At 42.6% G+C, this 15659-nt stretch overlaps 3 protein-coding genes across 6 annotated transcripts; 2 read left to right on the top strand and 1 right to left on the bottom strand.

The window, feature by feature from the left end:
* Positions 1-72: 72 nt before the first annotated feature.
* On the top strand, positions 73-1915 carry meigo (Solute carrier family 35 member B1 homolog meigo). Its single transcript, XM_034316675.2, has 2 exons — positions 73-637; positions 944-1915. Exons 1-2 carry the CDS (start codon positions 257-259, stop codon positions 1520-1522), a joined length of 960 nt encoding a protein of 319 aa, XP_034172566.1. The 5' UTR covers positions 73-256; the 3' UTR covers positions 1523-1915.
* Hk (potassium voltage-gated channel subfamily A regulatory beta subunit hyperkinetic) lies at positions 1221-15645 on the bottom strand. Of its 3 annotated transcripts, none has more exons than XM_034316667.2 (9): positions 11722-15645; positions 11174-11409; positions 10226-10439; positions 10030-10157; positions 9740-9946; positions 9565-9662; positions 9360-9416; positions 9058-9267; positions 1221-9000 (listed from the first exon to the last, which is right to left on the bottom strand). In XM_034316667.2, the coding sequence occupies exons 1-9, from the start codon at positions 11844-11846 to the stop codon at positions 8899-8901; spliced, it is 1377 nt and encodes a 458-aa protein (XP_034172558.1). In that variant the 5' UTR covers positions 11847-15645; the 3' UTR covers positions 1221-8898. The 3 variants fall into 3 exon arrangements, with proteins under 3 accessions (XP_034172558.1, XP_034172557.1, XP_034172556.1); XM_034316666.2 differs by having other exon boundaries at positions 9058-9264; positions 11117-11409; XM_034316665.2 differs by having other exon boundaries at positions 11117-11409.
* On the top strand, positions 2297-4724 carry LOC117600777 (sodium/potassium/calcium exchanger 4). 2 transcript variants are annotated; one of them, XM_034316661.2, is made up of 6 exons: positions 2297-2431; positions 2694-3181; positions 3428-3644; positions 3746-3904; positions 3974-4282; positions 4408-4724. In XM_034316661.2, exons 1-6 carry the CDS (start codon positions 2347-2349, stop codon positions 4722-4724), a joined length of 1575 nt encoding a protein of 524 aa, XP_034172552.1. In that variant the 5' UTR covers positions 2297-2346. The 2 variants fall into 2 exon arrangements, with proteins under 2 accessions (XP_034172552.1, XP_034172551.1); XM_034316660.2 differs by having other exon boundaries at positions 2327-2431; positions 2682-3181.
* Positions 15646-15659: the final 14 nt, after the last annotated feature.

The raw sequence follows: 15659 nt of genomic DNA on the forward strand, positions 1-15659 counted from the left end.
AAAGTAAAGATCGGGAGATGCTGCCATCTACGAAGGCTCGATCTTTTACATCTGTTCGATGTGGATATGCGTGATTCGCCGTCGCGCGATACATAACCTATCGTTAAATGCCACGTACCATGTGTCTGTCACTTGCATAGGATGTCTAAAATATTTTTCTGTTTATCGTGATATTGGCCTATGACCGTAGCAATATCGCTAGACGAAGGAAACTCGTGGCCAGTTCGGAGTACGCGTAGACGCGTGTACAATTATAATGACTTCCTCAAGACGTTTCAAACTGTTGTTTTGTGCTGTCGGTATTTTCGTATGTTATTTCTACTTTGGCATGTTGCAAGAAAAAATTACTCGAGGACAGTATGGAGATGACGGTGAAAAATTCACCTATATGTTCTCTCTTGTTTTCTTCCAATGTTTAATTAATTATTTATTCGCCAAGACTACTTTACTTACGGTGTTGAAACAGGGCGAAGACACTACTCCGCAATCGTATTATGTGACATCTTCCCTCACATATTTACTCGCGATGGTGTGCAGTACTATGGCCCTGCAATTTGTTAGTTATCCAACGCAAGTAATCGGAAAAGCCGGTAAACCGATTCCCGTGATGATACTCGGAGTACTATTAGGAAATAAGGTATCGCTTGTGTCTCCTTTATTTCCTTCTTTGTTTCCATTGTTTTCAACCCCTTCTTCTCTTGCTCTTCTCGAAAATGTTGCATATTTCCCACTAACACATCCTTCGTTCTCTTCATTTTGATCTAAGGATTTCCTGCGATGAAAATTTCCTTAATCCTGTATTAACTTGTTTTTCCACCCAAGAACATTGATCAACAGAAGCTGGAACTATTAACCCAATGACTACAAAGATTCTATGTATGTTTCATTTGTTACAGCTATCAAGGAAATATAATTTGTAACAATTTGTCCAATTTCCTTGCAGGTATATCCAGTTAGGAAATACTTGTTTGTGTTCTTAGTCGTCATTGGAGTAGCTTTATTCATGTACAAAGATGTCAATCCATCTAAGAAGCAAACAGAGAGTCAAACAACATTTGGAGAACTGTTGCTGTTATTATCCCTGACAATGGACGGTTTAACTAGCGCCGTACAGGAAAGAATGAAAGCAGAGCATAGTTCCAAGTCTGGACACATGATGTTGAACATGAACTTTTGGTCCGTATTGTTCAGCGGAATCGTCATCCTAGCTTCCGGAGAACTTTTTCAATTCATCCAGTTTTTACATAGATATCCTTCCACCGTATGGCACATAGTTACATTTTCTATAACGGGAGCGCTCGGACAATATTTCATATTTTTGACCGTTACAGAATTTGGCCCGTTACCGTGTTCCATTATAACGACGACCAGAAAGTTTTTCACTGTCTTAGGTTCGATACTGATCTTTGGTAATACTTTGACGTTCAAACAGTGGCTGGGCACGTTCATAGTGTTTGCCGGGCTGTTCTTAGACGCGTTTTATGGTAGAAGCAAATCGTCGAAAAAGGATGTAGTAAAGTAGCAAATCAACGCAAGTGCGTGGGATCGCGAATCTTCAAACGGTACATGATCTCGTTACTTGACACGCGATAACCGTACGCGTCTTACGAGATTTGTGTAACCGGATTATATCATGTTACAAGAATGTACGAATATTACAGACATGTTTTTATACTTGTAAATTAAACGTTAAAGAAATGTTTAACGATGCGGTTGTATCGTTACATATATGTAATATACATGTAATGTGGGTATGTACGTATGTATGATGTGTGAATTGCTTGTTTGAAAAAATGCGATCAACTAATGTACATTGCGAGGATGCAACAGAAAAGAGAAATGATGTTATAATTCTTGATAATAATTCGTGCAGCAAACAAACGAGTAAGCACGAAACGAGGAAAATATACAACCATTCTATATATAATCGAATGTAGTTTCATTTTTGATTTCAATGAAATCCTGATATTGGACGAAGAAATTGAAAGAAAAGAAAATGCAAGCAGGCGGACGTGGAAGAATAATTAATGTGCGCGTGGCGGGCGACTCGCTCATCAAAATCAAAAAGCTGATTCCAGTTCGGTTTGTTAAATGTTTTGCAAACGACCGGTTTTAAAATCAAATCTCGTTATTGTTATCGACAACGACGACAACGTCGACGATGGTCAAATAGATAATAACGGCACATGGATGGCCGTTTGGAAGGGAGCGTAATCAGTTAAATGTACCATAAATACGTAAGCTGTTTCTGAAAAAGTAGTTTAGTCTACTCCTTTAACAAAAGGTGTGTCGAACATTGTCGTTCGACCGACTATAATTCATATAATTGAAATAGTGAACCGCGATATGAATATACAGTTCTCTAAATGTTGCGCGTGTATCGTTGCGTTATCAATATGTTTCCCGGCTACTTACGCGTTTACTGAAAACGGTGAGTGCTATTACTTGGCCGGCAATTTGAACGATACGTGCCGATACGAGTGACGAGCGTGTTTATTTTCCTTTTAGTAATTTTCATTATTTCTATTATCGTGATATAAGTAAGATTGTTAGAAATGCGAAACAAGGTAGAAACCGGTAACTTCTTTCCTTTCCAGGAGAAGACGCGTTCAGTTTGCTTGTATCACGATTTCGGAAGCACTCTCGGTAATTTTCGTTTATTCGATAAAGAGGAGAAAAAGGTTTCGTTGTAGGGTCATCGTCTCTGGATGATTTGTCGCAGACGGTTCGTGCGGCATTTGGAAAAACGGAAGAAATATGGGAAGTAAAGAAGGAACCGTTGGACAAAGGGGAACAGAGAACATATTTAACCGAGGAAAATGAAAATTGCACGGATCGTTCGATTCATGATTTTCCCGCGGATTTGTTCACGGACGAGCAACGTCGACAAGGGGCAGTGGTGTTACACGCGTTCTTTGGATTCTATTGTTTCGTGTTGACGGCATTCATTTGCCACGATTACCTGTTACCGTCTGTCGAACTTATCTGTACCAACATGAACATAAGCACCGACGTTGCTGGCGCGACATTTCTCGCGATGGCCAGCTCTTTTCCGGAAATGTTCGTGAACGTGGTTGGAACGTTCCTGACCGAATCGGATCTGGGCGCAGGGACCGTGGTCGGTAGCGCGGTCTTCGATACTTTCGCAACCCCTGCTTGCGGAGCGTTGACGGCTCTCTGTGTAAGTATACGACACCCCGAATTCTTCTTGGTATCTTGCTCAAACGAACTTCGTAATTCGGCTTAACAAAAATTCACAGTAAGCCAAGTTAAGCCGAGCTTCATCATTTTATTAACTGCATATTGATCAAACGATTATCTTTTTTTCTTTAACGATGCTGTTTTCGTCCGATAAAGGACGATAAACATCTTTCGCTTTAATTAAGTATTTTTCCGTTTTGCTTAATGATGTCACCCCGGTTCATAGGCAATCTCCTTGGAATGGCGCGTATTGACACGGGATTGCACGATGTACGTGATATCTGTCGGAACGCTGGTATTAATAATGTGGGATCAACGGATAGTTTGGTACGAAGCCGTCAGCTTGCTAGTATTATTCTTCGCCTATCTAGTATTGCTGTTTGCCGGTAAAAGTATCCTAGGTTGTTACCGCGAAACCTCTTGTTCCAGTTCCAAAAAGAAGCGTAAGTAGGTACATGGAGTATAACTTTTACATATATGCATATCTCCCGTTTCGAATCGAAAGAAAAGCGAGTAAGAGGAGCCCGCTTAATTGATTGATTAGGTTTCGACATTGACGGTAACAACTCGACTCCCAATGAATCGTACAAATCGCAGAACGATTCGGTCGTAAATCATCCGGAAAAGCGTAAGGACGGAGGCAACGAAGCGGAGAACGGAGGAGAAGGATCTTTGGAGAAATTGGCGGAACCTTCGGAAGCAGGTATTATACTATTTCGTTTAGAAGATCCTTCTCGAAGAATAGGATGAACGCGTCTTCGTTTATTCGCAGCAAGTCCGTTCGTTTGGCCGGAGGAACGATCTCTGACCAAGAAATGTTGGTTCCTCTTCTGTTGGCCGTTGAAATTTCTGCTGTTCGCGACGATACCGGATTGCAGAACAGAACGGTTGATGAAATGGTATCCGTTGACGTTCGTCATGTGCGTGATTTGGATCGGGTTATCTTCCTATTTTGTCTCTTGGATGATGACCGTGGTCGGTGACACCGCAGGAATCCCAGATTCCATAATGGGCATTACGTTTTTAGCTGCCGGAGGAAATATACCGGAGATGGCCTCCATTGTCATTTTAGCAAGACAGGGTAAGCAGGGAAGCGGTGCTTCTTCTTTTGTTTTCTATTTTCCTTTACAGTTGGCCGAGGATTCACTGGCGCGGAAGTAATCCGGCGCTATCGATCGTTGAACGATATTTTTGTTGTCCGCTTAGGTGACGGAAACATGGCGATGAGCAATACATTGGGGGCAAATATTCTCGACATCTTGCTATGCCTGGGTCTACCATGGACGATAAAGTGTCTGATGTCTGGGAAAGACGTGGAAATCGTTTCAGGAGCTCTGTCCTACAGCGTACTTTCTATCGTGATTTGCATAATCGCGCTCTACGCGGTCATAGCATTCTTCGGCTTCAAATTGAACAAAAAAGTGGGATTAATCTGTCTGTTGTTGTACACGATATTCTTGGTGTTCGCCATTCTTGTAGAAATGAATGTATTTTACTTGGTTAATTTACCGATGTGCGATTAACGAAACGAACAATTAGTTTCTTCGGTCTTTTATCTCGTTACGCTCGCACGTAAGTACCTAAATACTTATTTATATAAGTACTTGACATAATGCCGGGGTAATCTAACACGATTGCCGTTTCGCCTGTTTTATACGGTATCGAATCGCTCGTCAACCTAAACGAGAATCATTTGCACGTTATCAAGGTACATAATCTTTCGCTGTATCTCTATCTCATTCTTTTACCTTTTTTTCTATTCTTACATTGTTTCACGATAAGTATAGGTATGCAACAGTTGTACGCTCGTTAACTCATCTACTTACTTGGAAAGGTAAACCGAACACAGGATCGAAGGAAGAAATCAAGATTTTGACGCATATTCAAACGATATTGAATAGAGAATAATTTATTTTGACGAGTCGAAAGTAAAAGGTACTTACTTTGTTAGAAAGAATAGCGCGCAACGAGAACGGAAGTCGATTGCGCACCATTTTTGCTTGAAATTCTATTTAAAAAATACTCGATTGTTCGCTATTGCGAATGAAAAGTTGAAATATTGCTGGTCGAAAAAATATCTCGAGTAAGGAGGAAATTAAAAACGCAAGCGTTGGCTGTTGTACAGCCATTTATAGCGAAAAAGAGAAAGAGGAAAACTAAACGATAGAACAACAAAGTATTTGGAAGGCATAAAGAACGAGCTATAAGATGACACGCCTGTTCTTTTCTTTTTTTATTGAATACCCTCAAAATAGTCCCCCTAATAAGTATTTAATATATTGCTTACAGAGTTGGTACAAGTTTTCGAAAGACTTTAAAAATGTTGTTACTCTAATTAATAGCATCTCTTTTCCGCGTCGCGTTTCTCTGAACATCAACTTGTTTGATTTTCTTTCGAAAGTCAGAGAAAAGAAAGTAGCCGATGGGAAGCGGATCGAAGAAACGTGGGCAACGCGATCGAGCACCGGATTAACGATAAGAACAGCAGCAACAACAAGATCAATAAATTCTATATCGGCTCGTTGGATTAGAGCGATTTTTTCACAGCGTTTCAGGATAAAGGTTGAATAAACACGCGCCCACGTATAAAACAGGCTACTTGTATTAAATACTTTTATTTCTGTCCAATCTGATTAGCTGGTATCGTGTAACGGAAGCGAGGTAGGTACGTGTAATTACGTGTCGTTGACGAGTGATCGCGTTTGCCCGTATACCTGACCGCTGTAAATTGTAAATGGTAGGTAAATTGCAAATTGTAAATTGTAAAGTTGTTAATTGTATATACGTTCGTTCGCGTATCACGATTCACAGTGGATGAAATTCATAAGATGTGGGTATATTAGAGTTTGAAATTTACTTGAATTATGTTCTCGTTTGCGCGGTGCTTAAGCTAATCGCTTATCGTTTGCGACACAATGGCCGATTAAGTCAATTGGACGCGAAGGTCAGATCGAAACTCGACTGAGGCCGGCTCGATCGATCGTATCGCGATTAACACCATTCTTTTAGATATTTTCACGTAAACGTGCTTGTACGATAACGCGATTGGTGGTCGTGTAAGCGACGATGGCTAATGCGTACAAGTTCAATCGTTGGATAAGATAGCCGATAATTGGCTTGACGAAATTTACAGTGGCCGGAAATGAAAAAAATGAAAAAAAGGTCCTATCTCGTCGTTCAAGATTTTTAGATTCGACTCCTTTTTTAAAAATAAAATCACAAATCATTCTCGACTCGTTCGATTACTCTCTCTATCTTCGATCCTGACGAGATAACGTCGCCTCCCGGACAGCATTTCTCCTTCAACTCTTTTCCATTTGGCTCTACGTAATACACGAGCTCGATTTTATTTACCGAACGATTAAAATTCTTTCGCAGTATCGCGAGACTTTTCGATTTTCTCGATTCTCCGAACTGCTCCTCCATCGACTCGATCGTTTTTACAAAGCTGAGATTTCGCTGTTCTCTTGAAAGCACTTACAGTTATCATTATCATCTTTCATGAAGTGTTTGCGCGTGAAATAAAACACGAGTCGAGACATTTCGTATACCGTTAAGGATAACTTCGCACCAGCTGGTCTGAAACAGAAAGGACGAAAGGACGAAACGCTTGACCGTGTGGCAGTTGAATATATGTACATATCTTGTAATCGGTTCGATCCTATAGCTTTGCTAGCCGTTCGCTCGTTCGAGTGTCACGGTAAATACGGTACTTATCGAATTAATGTTACTTCGATATAAATACCATCGATTATTAACGTCAGAATAAAATTTTCGAGCAATTAGCATAATCGACGTTGGTAACGCGATCGGCACTTGGTGACGAGTGACGGCATTTGCTGTTGATGATAGTTGATCGATTGGCTATTGAAATCGATTTGACGAGCATCGAAACGCGTGCCTGGGATTTTAAAAAATGCCAAACGTTCAGGGGATGGCAACAATTAGTATTGTAATCAGGATCGTTGAAGAATCAATGATCACTCCTCGTCTTACTTATTGTTAATTAATATGCGATGGCTGTCTGTAACTTTCTTCTTGATCGAAAGTATCTTCCCTCTTTCTCTTCTTTCGCATCTCTCTCCGACCATCCTGTCTTCGCTTGGTTGCTTCTATCGAAAAATCGAATTTTTTCAGCAACGATGCGGTTTTCATCGATCGATTTCACGCGGCGTTACACGCTGCCCATTTTTTTTGTACGGACGGTTTGGATTCAAAGAGTCGACTGCGAGAGTCGAGACAGCTTTTCGCGCGATTCGCTCGAGTTACGGATCCATCCGATTCGTACGAAATGCGTGGAAAGTGAAATCTTGATACTTTATCCTTTGTTCCGCGTGATCCTATCGTTCGTGCTCTCGGTACTTTTCATCTATATATATATATTTACATAATCGTCTAACTATTTACCGCAACTACGTACATCTACCTATTTACGCGTCTATCCGCCTACGTACTTTTTACCTATCTAACATAGCTGTCCAGTTAGCTAACCAGCTATTTCACCACGTCGAATCAACCAGTCAGCTAATCGGTTAGCTATCCATCTTAGTCCTTTGCATTAACGAGGAAAGGGCCGAACAAATGCTCTCTGTACAACGGGAAACGAGCAATCGCGCGATACTCGTATTCAATTTGTTAACAAGTACGGGTGCATGTAAGTGTTTGCGCGGCAAAATTACACTCCCGTAACGATCCTCGATGTTGAACGGTTTCTCTCATCGATTCGAATTATTCGATTATGCCCGTCTTAAGCAATGTACTTCATTCACGCGATATGTATGCAAGTGTTAATGTGCAATTGTGTGCCGTTCATCGATCGAACGGACAATAAAACGGTGCGAATGAATTATTCAAAGCTGAAAAAATTATTTGCAATAGTACTCGCGCTTTACAGAATTGTAATAAAGATCCTACGATATCTTCTATCTACCGTCTTCAATGAACACTTTGTACAGTGAATTCGTGGATAAATATTTTCGATTTTTCGATTCATAGAAAATCTCGATTCGTCGTATCATTTTGCAACGATAATAATAATTAACGTGGCAATTACCGAATCGTTTTCAAATCTCTTCTCCGTTCGTATCACCGAGATCGGTGAAACAAATTTCACGACTGTATTAGAAACTGATAATCGTATGCGGAATTAATCTACTAATAACCGTTATTAATAAGTATTTATCGTGATCGGTAATGGTAATTATAAATCGTAAGTCGTAAGTCGAAAGTGTTATGTAAGTCGAAAGTCACGGAGTCGTAAGTCGTAAGTGAAAATCGTCGCGAGTCGTAATCGCAATTGTAACCGTTAACGTAACCGTAAGTATTGTCGATTGATTAATGCGAATATAAGTGGTGTATTCGCGGCATGGCGCGACGCGCAAGTCGATCGCGTGGATTTTCGAAAGTTTCTTTCGGGCTTGACCCGACTTGGCTCGGATCGATTTGCTTTATACAAGTATTTAAGTATATCGAACGGATCGGCTGTTGTTTTTTTCATCCAGTTCGATTCAGAGCAACATGAAAATATGCATAGACGTATGGAAACGTGTGAATGCAGTTTCATTGTATCTCGCAAAATGGTAGTTTCCCAGTCAGCTCCTTGGTCTGTTCTTGATCCTGACTGTTCGCAGCCTCGCTTTTCGGGCTGGCTCCATCCTCCAGAGAGCCCCCACCACTTCCGTGGGGGCAAATTGATTGTCATCTAAGCGCCAGGGTTGAGATCATCGGAGGTCGGGCTGGTTTGTTGTCCAGAATCCTTTCGATTTCGCTCATTATGTTGGCATTCAATTTTGGAATAAGCTAGAAGAATATGTAAAATTTCAAAGGGTAACAAAGGAAATATCTAGGAGAGATTACCTGTAAACTCTGAAGACTCTCGTACAGTTGGTCTATGTTTGATGCACCGAGAAGAAGGCACTGAACACTTTCATTCTTTAAGGACCACGCGATGGCCAACTGGCCGAACGAGCAACCGAGTCGTTCGGCCAGTGCACACACGTCCCGTAATTTGTCGGAATATTTCCGTGTCTCCTCGTCGCCAGACTTCTCTTTCCAGCCGTATTCCTGCTGAAACACCGGGTAAAGAAACACCGAAATGATCCCATTCATCTTAAGTACAGACAAAAGGAACCTTTACCTTTGTCAACTCAAGTACGCACCTCTTTGTACAAAGATTGCGTTTCGTCCTCTGTCCAACTGAACGACGAATACTTATTCTGAAATCGTAAACGTTGCAATCGTTAATCGTCCGGGATAAACTCGTCTTTCTACCTTTGAATCGTCAATATCATCAAGAGAGAGAGAGAGAAGAAGAAGAAGAATACAATTTTATTTCCCGTATTCTTCGCATTTTGTTCACGTTACCTTATAAGAAGATCTCGATAAAAAAGAAACTCCATAGTCTTCCGGTTTCGCGGAAACCATTCCAATGGTGACCGTGGACCACGCCATCAGTCCAACCCCTGAAAAAAAGAGATTCATGTTTTATGAAAGCAAAGTGCATCGGGCCATCGATGAGAAACAGATTCGAATGAGTTACCAATCTTGTTGTACAATTCCGGCATATAAAGTTCTGGCTTTTCTCTATAAAACAGATGATACTCGGCTTGTTCCACGATCGGTGTGACGCAATTGAATTGACGACAATTCGTGTAAGCTTCCATGATCTCCACCGGTGTCCAACGAGACGTTCCCCAGTACATAACCCATCCCTTGCTTATCACATAATTCATAGCGCGTACTATCTCTGAAAGAAATCCGAACAAGATAATACAAACACAGCCGACGATGCATGTAGTATAAAACGAGGATGTTTAATCGTGAACAAACCTTCCATCGGACACATAGGATCGACTTTATGAATCATTACGATGTCGATGTAGGATAATTGTAATCTGACCAAAGATGCTTGGACCGATTCGATAATGTGTTTTCGTGACAATCCACGACCCTCCGCCCTGTGTTAAGATTTTCTTAGTACGCGTATCGAATTTATTATTGAGAAATTTACGATGCAATCGTTTACTTGGTATTCCAGTATATCTTGGTGGTAACGACGTAACTGGAGCGATTCCAAGCTCGTCGCAACAAAATTCGTCCGAATTGAATCTCTGCTCTGTGACCGCTGTGGGCCTCGCTCAAGTCGAACACATTTATCCCACTATCGTAGGCAAGCGCGACCACAGCTTCGGCAGCTTCTTCGTTACCGCATCCTCCTATGCCAAAAGTCGTCCACGTACCTACGCGTGTAAAGCAACTTTGTTAGCTTACTCGTCTTCCTTCGGTTTCACGACACGTTTACTTTTCCTTTCCTTTCCTTTCCTTTCCTTTCCTTTCCTTTCCTTTCCTTTTCTTTCCTATGCTATAACGACATCGCATTTTCCTTCACCTACCGCCTCCGCATAGGACTAGGACGACCGCTATCGGAATCTTATTACTAACGCTTACCTTTCGTCAACGATTAATTAGTAATTTCTCAATGTGTTCCTTTGTTTCATACTTTAACGAGCCATTGCTAGACACATTTTGCCTTTCGTTACCTTTCGTTTACCGGTTGCCCTCGTCTATCCTGTAACCTTTCCCATGAAAACACATACGAGAAGCTTACATGCTTACAAATCGTTGAAAAGAAGCATTGACAAACATTAAATATGCGAAGAAAAGAAGAAGAAGATATATTGAAAAGTGTATAGATATACATATTTAGGAGACACAGAAGGATAGAGGAAAACATAAAGAAGGATGAGTCTAACTGTGTTTCTGTGGATAGTCGATCGATCTGATTAACAAGTGACAAACTATGGTATTATCTGTGAATATGAATGTAAGTTAAAGCATACATTGAAATGGAATAAAACGGATGGGTAGCCGCGATTCTGTTCGTTTCTACGAAAGTGGGGGAAAACATTCAGCGTACCTAATCCAACATTGGAAACACGTAGACCGCTTTTGCCCAAGTTGCGGTAGCGAATACCTGGCGAAGGATGCTGTAAGCGTTGCGCTTGTGCGGCAATGCAGTTAGTCAGTAGCTGTTCCTTCGTTCCAGCGGTATTGCTGCAGTGTACACCGCCGTCGACACCGCCGCCACCGACGACGCCACCGCCGACGCCACCACCGCCACCGACGCCACCGACGCCGCCACCGACGCCGCCACCGCTACCGCCGTTGAACTCTTCCATGCAATCCAGACTCGCTATGGGTGCACGGCAGCTGCGCGTACAAAATATACGCCGACTATTAATAGGACAGGATCGATCGAATGCTCGATATTAACGCGCAAACGTTTTCATCTACAACCACGAACCGATGAAAATCGTACGTTTTCCTTTAAATTGCCCTATTCAGACTGACAATGAGATTCGTCCCACTGTCCGCATACACCTGCATCGATCGATCAGAAATCGTCCGATCGACGTACGCTTGACCCAGATAGACAGGTGTTTCGCGGTCTTACAAAACTGTCCATCTCGATTTCGCGCCGCGTTTCGTCGCGTCGCGTCGATAAGAAAAGTATTCACTCACCGATAAATAGTGGGCAGCGGATAATAGTCGTCATCCTCCATACTACTGTTCGTATTCGCATTGTTATTCGTATCGTTTCCTGCCGTGGACGTGGTACCAAGATTGCACAACATTAAACGAGACATCGTCGAGCGATGATGATTTGAAACGTCTTTGAGAAGGCAGAAGAATCGTGGAGAGACGCGAGCGCAGCGCACAGGAAAGATCCGATCGATCTATCAAATACGAGACGACGATTCTGATTCGTACTCGAAGAAAATGGGGAACTTTGTCGATCGTCGCTTCTCACAATCGCCTCTCATAATTCGTCAACGAACTGCTCGCATTCACACGTTTCGTAGATTTTACTACGATCGAAAGGAAACACAGAAAGTAGGAGAGACAAAGATATAGAGAGAAGAGAACGTCGGGGTCACTCGAGGAGCATCGGTCGATCGTTAAATGCACCTGAAACGATTCGTTTCGGTTAGCCGATACTTTTTCAAATTTTCCTATATTTATTGCGCGTACGTTTTATATTATAGGCACTAGTTTCTCTTTGCTCTTATTATGTTATTTAGGCACCACAGTAAAGAACGTAAACATGGTGGTTCTTGTACGGTTATTCGGCTAGATCTTGTAACATAATCGAGGTTGCGATCGAGGTGCTAATGAAAAACCGTAAGAGGTAATAATCTTTCGAGAAAGTACATGCCACTCGTTACGATAGATAGAGAGGAACGGGGTGGTCGATATGAATTTCGATATGTACTATACGATTGCTACTCGAGGGAGACGGATAGACGATCACCGACTCGATTTTCACCACTAATCAACCACTAACCGACCGACTGAGTTTATGAGAAGCACCATTCACGGCGATTCACTAGCTTACAAGGAAATTCAACAGCTAGATTAACAACGACGTTGCTTTCGTAACTTCCATGATTTCTATCATTCCGATCGTTTCCATCGTTTCCATCGATTCCATCAATTCGATTAATTTCATCGATTCGGATCGCAGCGTTTGGCGTCGATGGTAACGCGTTGATTTCCACTTCCGTTTCCGTTTCCAACTTTGATCCCAACTTTTTCGATTTCGGTTTAGCTCTCGATCTTGGCTTCGACTTCCTCGATCTGATTTTCAGTCGCAACTGCAAGCCCGGATACCGCGCCAGTTCCAGCATCAACCGACGTGCTCGATCGTATAAAAGCATTCGACGCGGACTATCTTAACAATTTTTGTTCCGACTTTGAATAGTTGTCGCCTCTTGCTAACGAAACACCTTCCTTTCGCATCGTCGATCTACGATTCACCGTTACGTTTCCACCGATATCGGACGGGCTTCGTCGAATCAACGAATTATCGATGGTGGAAAATAAAGGATGTAAATCACCGGAACGCGAAACGAAAATTTGGTAAAAATATTAGGATCTTATTGCAGAGACGGCGAGTGTTATGCCTCCTACGTGGTAAGCAACACTGCACAACTTCGATACACCGCGACTCCCTCCTTTTCGGCAATAGGTCAGGAGCGTGCGTGCTTTCGCGTTTCTCTTCTCTTTCGCGAATCCTCCGGTTTCGGTTTCGGTTTCGGCCGAACTGTTTGCGCACGCCCGCGGCTGCGCACCCTTCGTCTTCACCCTACCACCCCTGTCTTCCTACCCTCCGTCCTCCTCTCGCCGTTCCTCGCGACACACAGGGTTGCGGTTGTTTTCAGAGCGCATGACGTTACCCACGTCGCATTCAACGCATTCAGCGCATTCGCCGCATTTGTCGCATCGAGCCTCCCTTAGAATTATTTACATCTCTCTCGACTGTCTTTTGTTACACGGCCCACGAGGGCCCGCCGTGACCCACAATGGGCCGTGCCTTCTTTCCTATCATTTTTCTATCCTTTCCCTACCCGTACTCTTTCTTCTCCCTTCGTCGGAAACGAATCGATTCGTCGCGATTAAATCTTCCGACTATCGTAAGGGAGCAGGCGTTTCGGTCCGGATAAATATAGCGTTTTAGTATCGCGCACGATACTCGCAAGAGCACCCCTCCTGCATGGAGATTCGTGCCCGATATATCTATCTACCTATCTTAAACGCATGCGTATACGCGAACAGAAACGGAATAGACGCCCGCGTAAAGCGTGTATGTTGCAACGAGTGGGTAAAAAAACGCGTGGTTAACTATAGGGAGCGCAAGGGTGTGCGAATAGAAAACGAAACGGTAACAATCTCCGCGACAACGCCGCATTGCGGATCCGATGTGGTGACGTGCAACTGACCCCTTCCTTCTTCAACCGTTTTGTGGCCGCCCACGTTGTTTGACCTACCGACCTAATACAAGCTCGACCTACTGTCACCTGACCCAACACACCGATCCACTTCTGATTACGCTTCACCCTTTGTTACAATCTCTCGATAACGCGACCCCCCGGCTATGTCAACCCTCTCGGCAAACGTTTCATCGACGAACCCGCCACGTAAAATATTTCTCGAGAACGCTGATAAACGCGTACGACGCGGTTCCACCCGAATCTCTACAGACTCCGCTTTCGCAACCCTCTAGCGCTCCTCTAAGTACCTACCTGTCGATAATCTGCAGCGATCCGACGCGTTTCTGCTCCTCGCTGAAACGAATCTGCGTCGCGTGGCCGATCCTGTTCCCTTCTCGAATTCCTACATGTACATATACTCCTTCTTCGTTGAAATCGTGCCAAACGTTTCGAAAACATTGATTACAATTGCCAACAGACGGAATCGCATTCTCCTAGTGTATTCCATCGCGTCTTTGCAAACCCTTAACGATCGATCGACGCTATCGATTCGAACGCCGGCCTAGAGAAAAGAAAAGTTTACCTTGGAAAAACGAACCGATCGATAGCTTCGTTTTAATAACTTATTACAGTACTTTATTATTAAACTTGTTAAGTTCGTAGATTACCTAAACGTACACACCACCCTGCGGGAAATTTCAGTACACGCCAAATAACTTTTTCGTCGAATAAAGACTCGGCGCGTAATCTTCACGTTTCGCTAATCGATTATCATAATTTATGCGTAACTCGATGATCGATTAACGTAACCTTTGTTCGATTATGCGCAATTCGCGCGTGTACGGGAATGCGTGTAGACATAAACGCACCTTCTTACATACGTGTTATGCAACGTTCACAAAATTACGTGTCTGTGGAAGCGGCAGTCTTTTCTACGCTATCGTACGCTATATACCGATCAGACGTGTATTCGTTACGCGCACTTTTTCTTCCTTAATCTTCCTTTCCTTTCTTTCCCCTACCATCTTTCGTCTTCTTTCGTTACAATTGTTTATCTATTGTTTCGTCGATGTGTCACCCAAAACTAATTAAACACAACAAATGTTTATCTCTTTGTCACGACCGCGTCATACTTTCGAAATGCGTATACGCACGAGAAAATATCATGCGATAACGAGTGTCTTTACCATTTACCAGAGTACAAACATCTCCTCTTCTCTTTTCTTCTTCTTCTTCTTCTTCTCCTTCTTCTTCTTCTTCTTCTTCTTCTTCCTCCTCTTCTATCTCCTCCACTTCTTTCTCAGCTTTCTTCTTCCTCTTCGATCTTACGAACAATTCTTCTTCTCCTTCTTTTTTTCTTCTTTTTCTTCCTGGTGTTCTTTGTTGCATCTTTTAATACTCATGTTTCTTAATCGTTGATAGTTAGACGATAGCGCAATAGAAAATATTCGACAGATGGAAATGGTATGAACGAGAAAGTTTAGAATCGATCGTAACGTAGAAAGTAGGCTCGTACGCGGAGAAAGGACAAAAGAGACGGTACCAAAGTGAAAAAAAGAAATAAGAGAGGGGAGAAGAGAAGAGTTAAAAGGTATATGGTTCCGAGTAGATAGAAAGAAATATGAATTGTTCCTGGTCGGTTGGTTCGCGCGGGGAGGAAATAACGGTCGAATAATGGGGGTGAAAAGA

This window comes from Osmia lignaria, chromosome 16 (assembly GCF_051020975.1).
Source record: "Osmia lignaria lignaria isolate PbOS001 chromosome 16, iyOsmLign1, whole genome shotgun sequence".
Taxonomy (NCBI): Eukaryota; Metazoa; Arthropoda; class Insecta; order Hymenoptera; family Megachilidae; genus Osmia; species Osmia lignaria.

Coding starts and splice junctions, on each gene's coding strand:
- meigo (XM_034316675.2), top strand. CDS start 257: ATGACTTCCTCAAGACGTTTCAAACTGTTGTTTTGTGCTGTCGGTATT. Junction 638..943: donor GAGTACTATTAGGAAATAAG/GTATCGCTTGTG, acceptor ATTTCCTTGCAG/GTATATCCAGTTAGGAAATA.
- LOC117600777 (XM_034316660.2), top strand. CDS start 2,347: ATGAATATACAGTTCTCTAAATGTTGCGCGTGTATCGTTGCGTTATCA. Junction 2,432..2,681: donor TTACGCGTTTACTGAAAACG/GTGAGTGCTATT, acceptor GAGGAGAAAAAG/GTTTCGTTGTAGGGTCATCG. Junction 3,645..3,745: donor TTCCAGTTCCAAAAAGAAGC/GTAAGTAGGTAC, acceptor TTGATTGATTAG/GTTTCGACATTGACGGTAAC.
- Hk (XM_034316665.2), bottom strand. CDS start 11,846: ATGTCTCGTTTAATGTTGTGCAATCTTGGTACCACGTCCACGGCAGGA. Junction 10,158..10,225: donor AAGATATACTGGAATACCAA/GTAAACGATTGC, acceptor ATCTTAACACAG/GGCGGAGGGTCGTGGATTGT. Junction 9,001..9,057: donor AGAGTCTTCAGAGTTTACAG/GTAATCTCTCCT, acceptor ATATTCTTCTAG/CTTATTCCAAAATTGAATGC.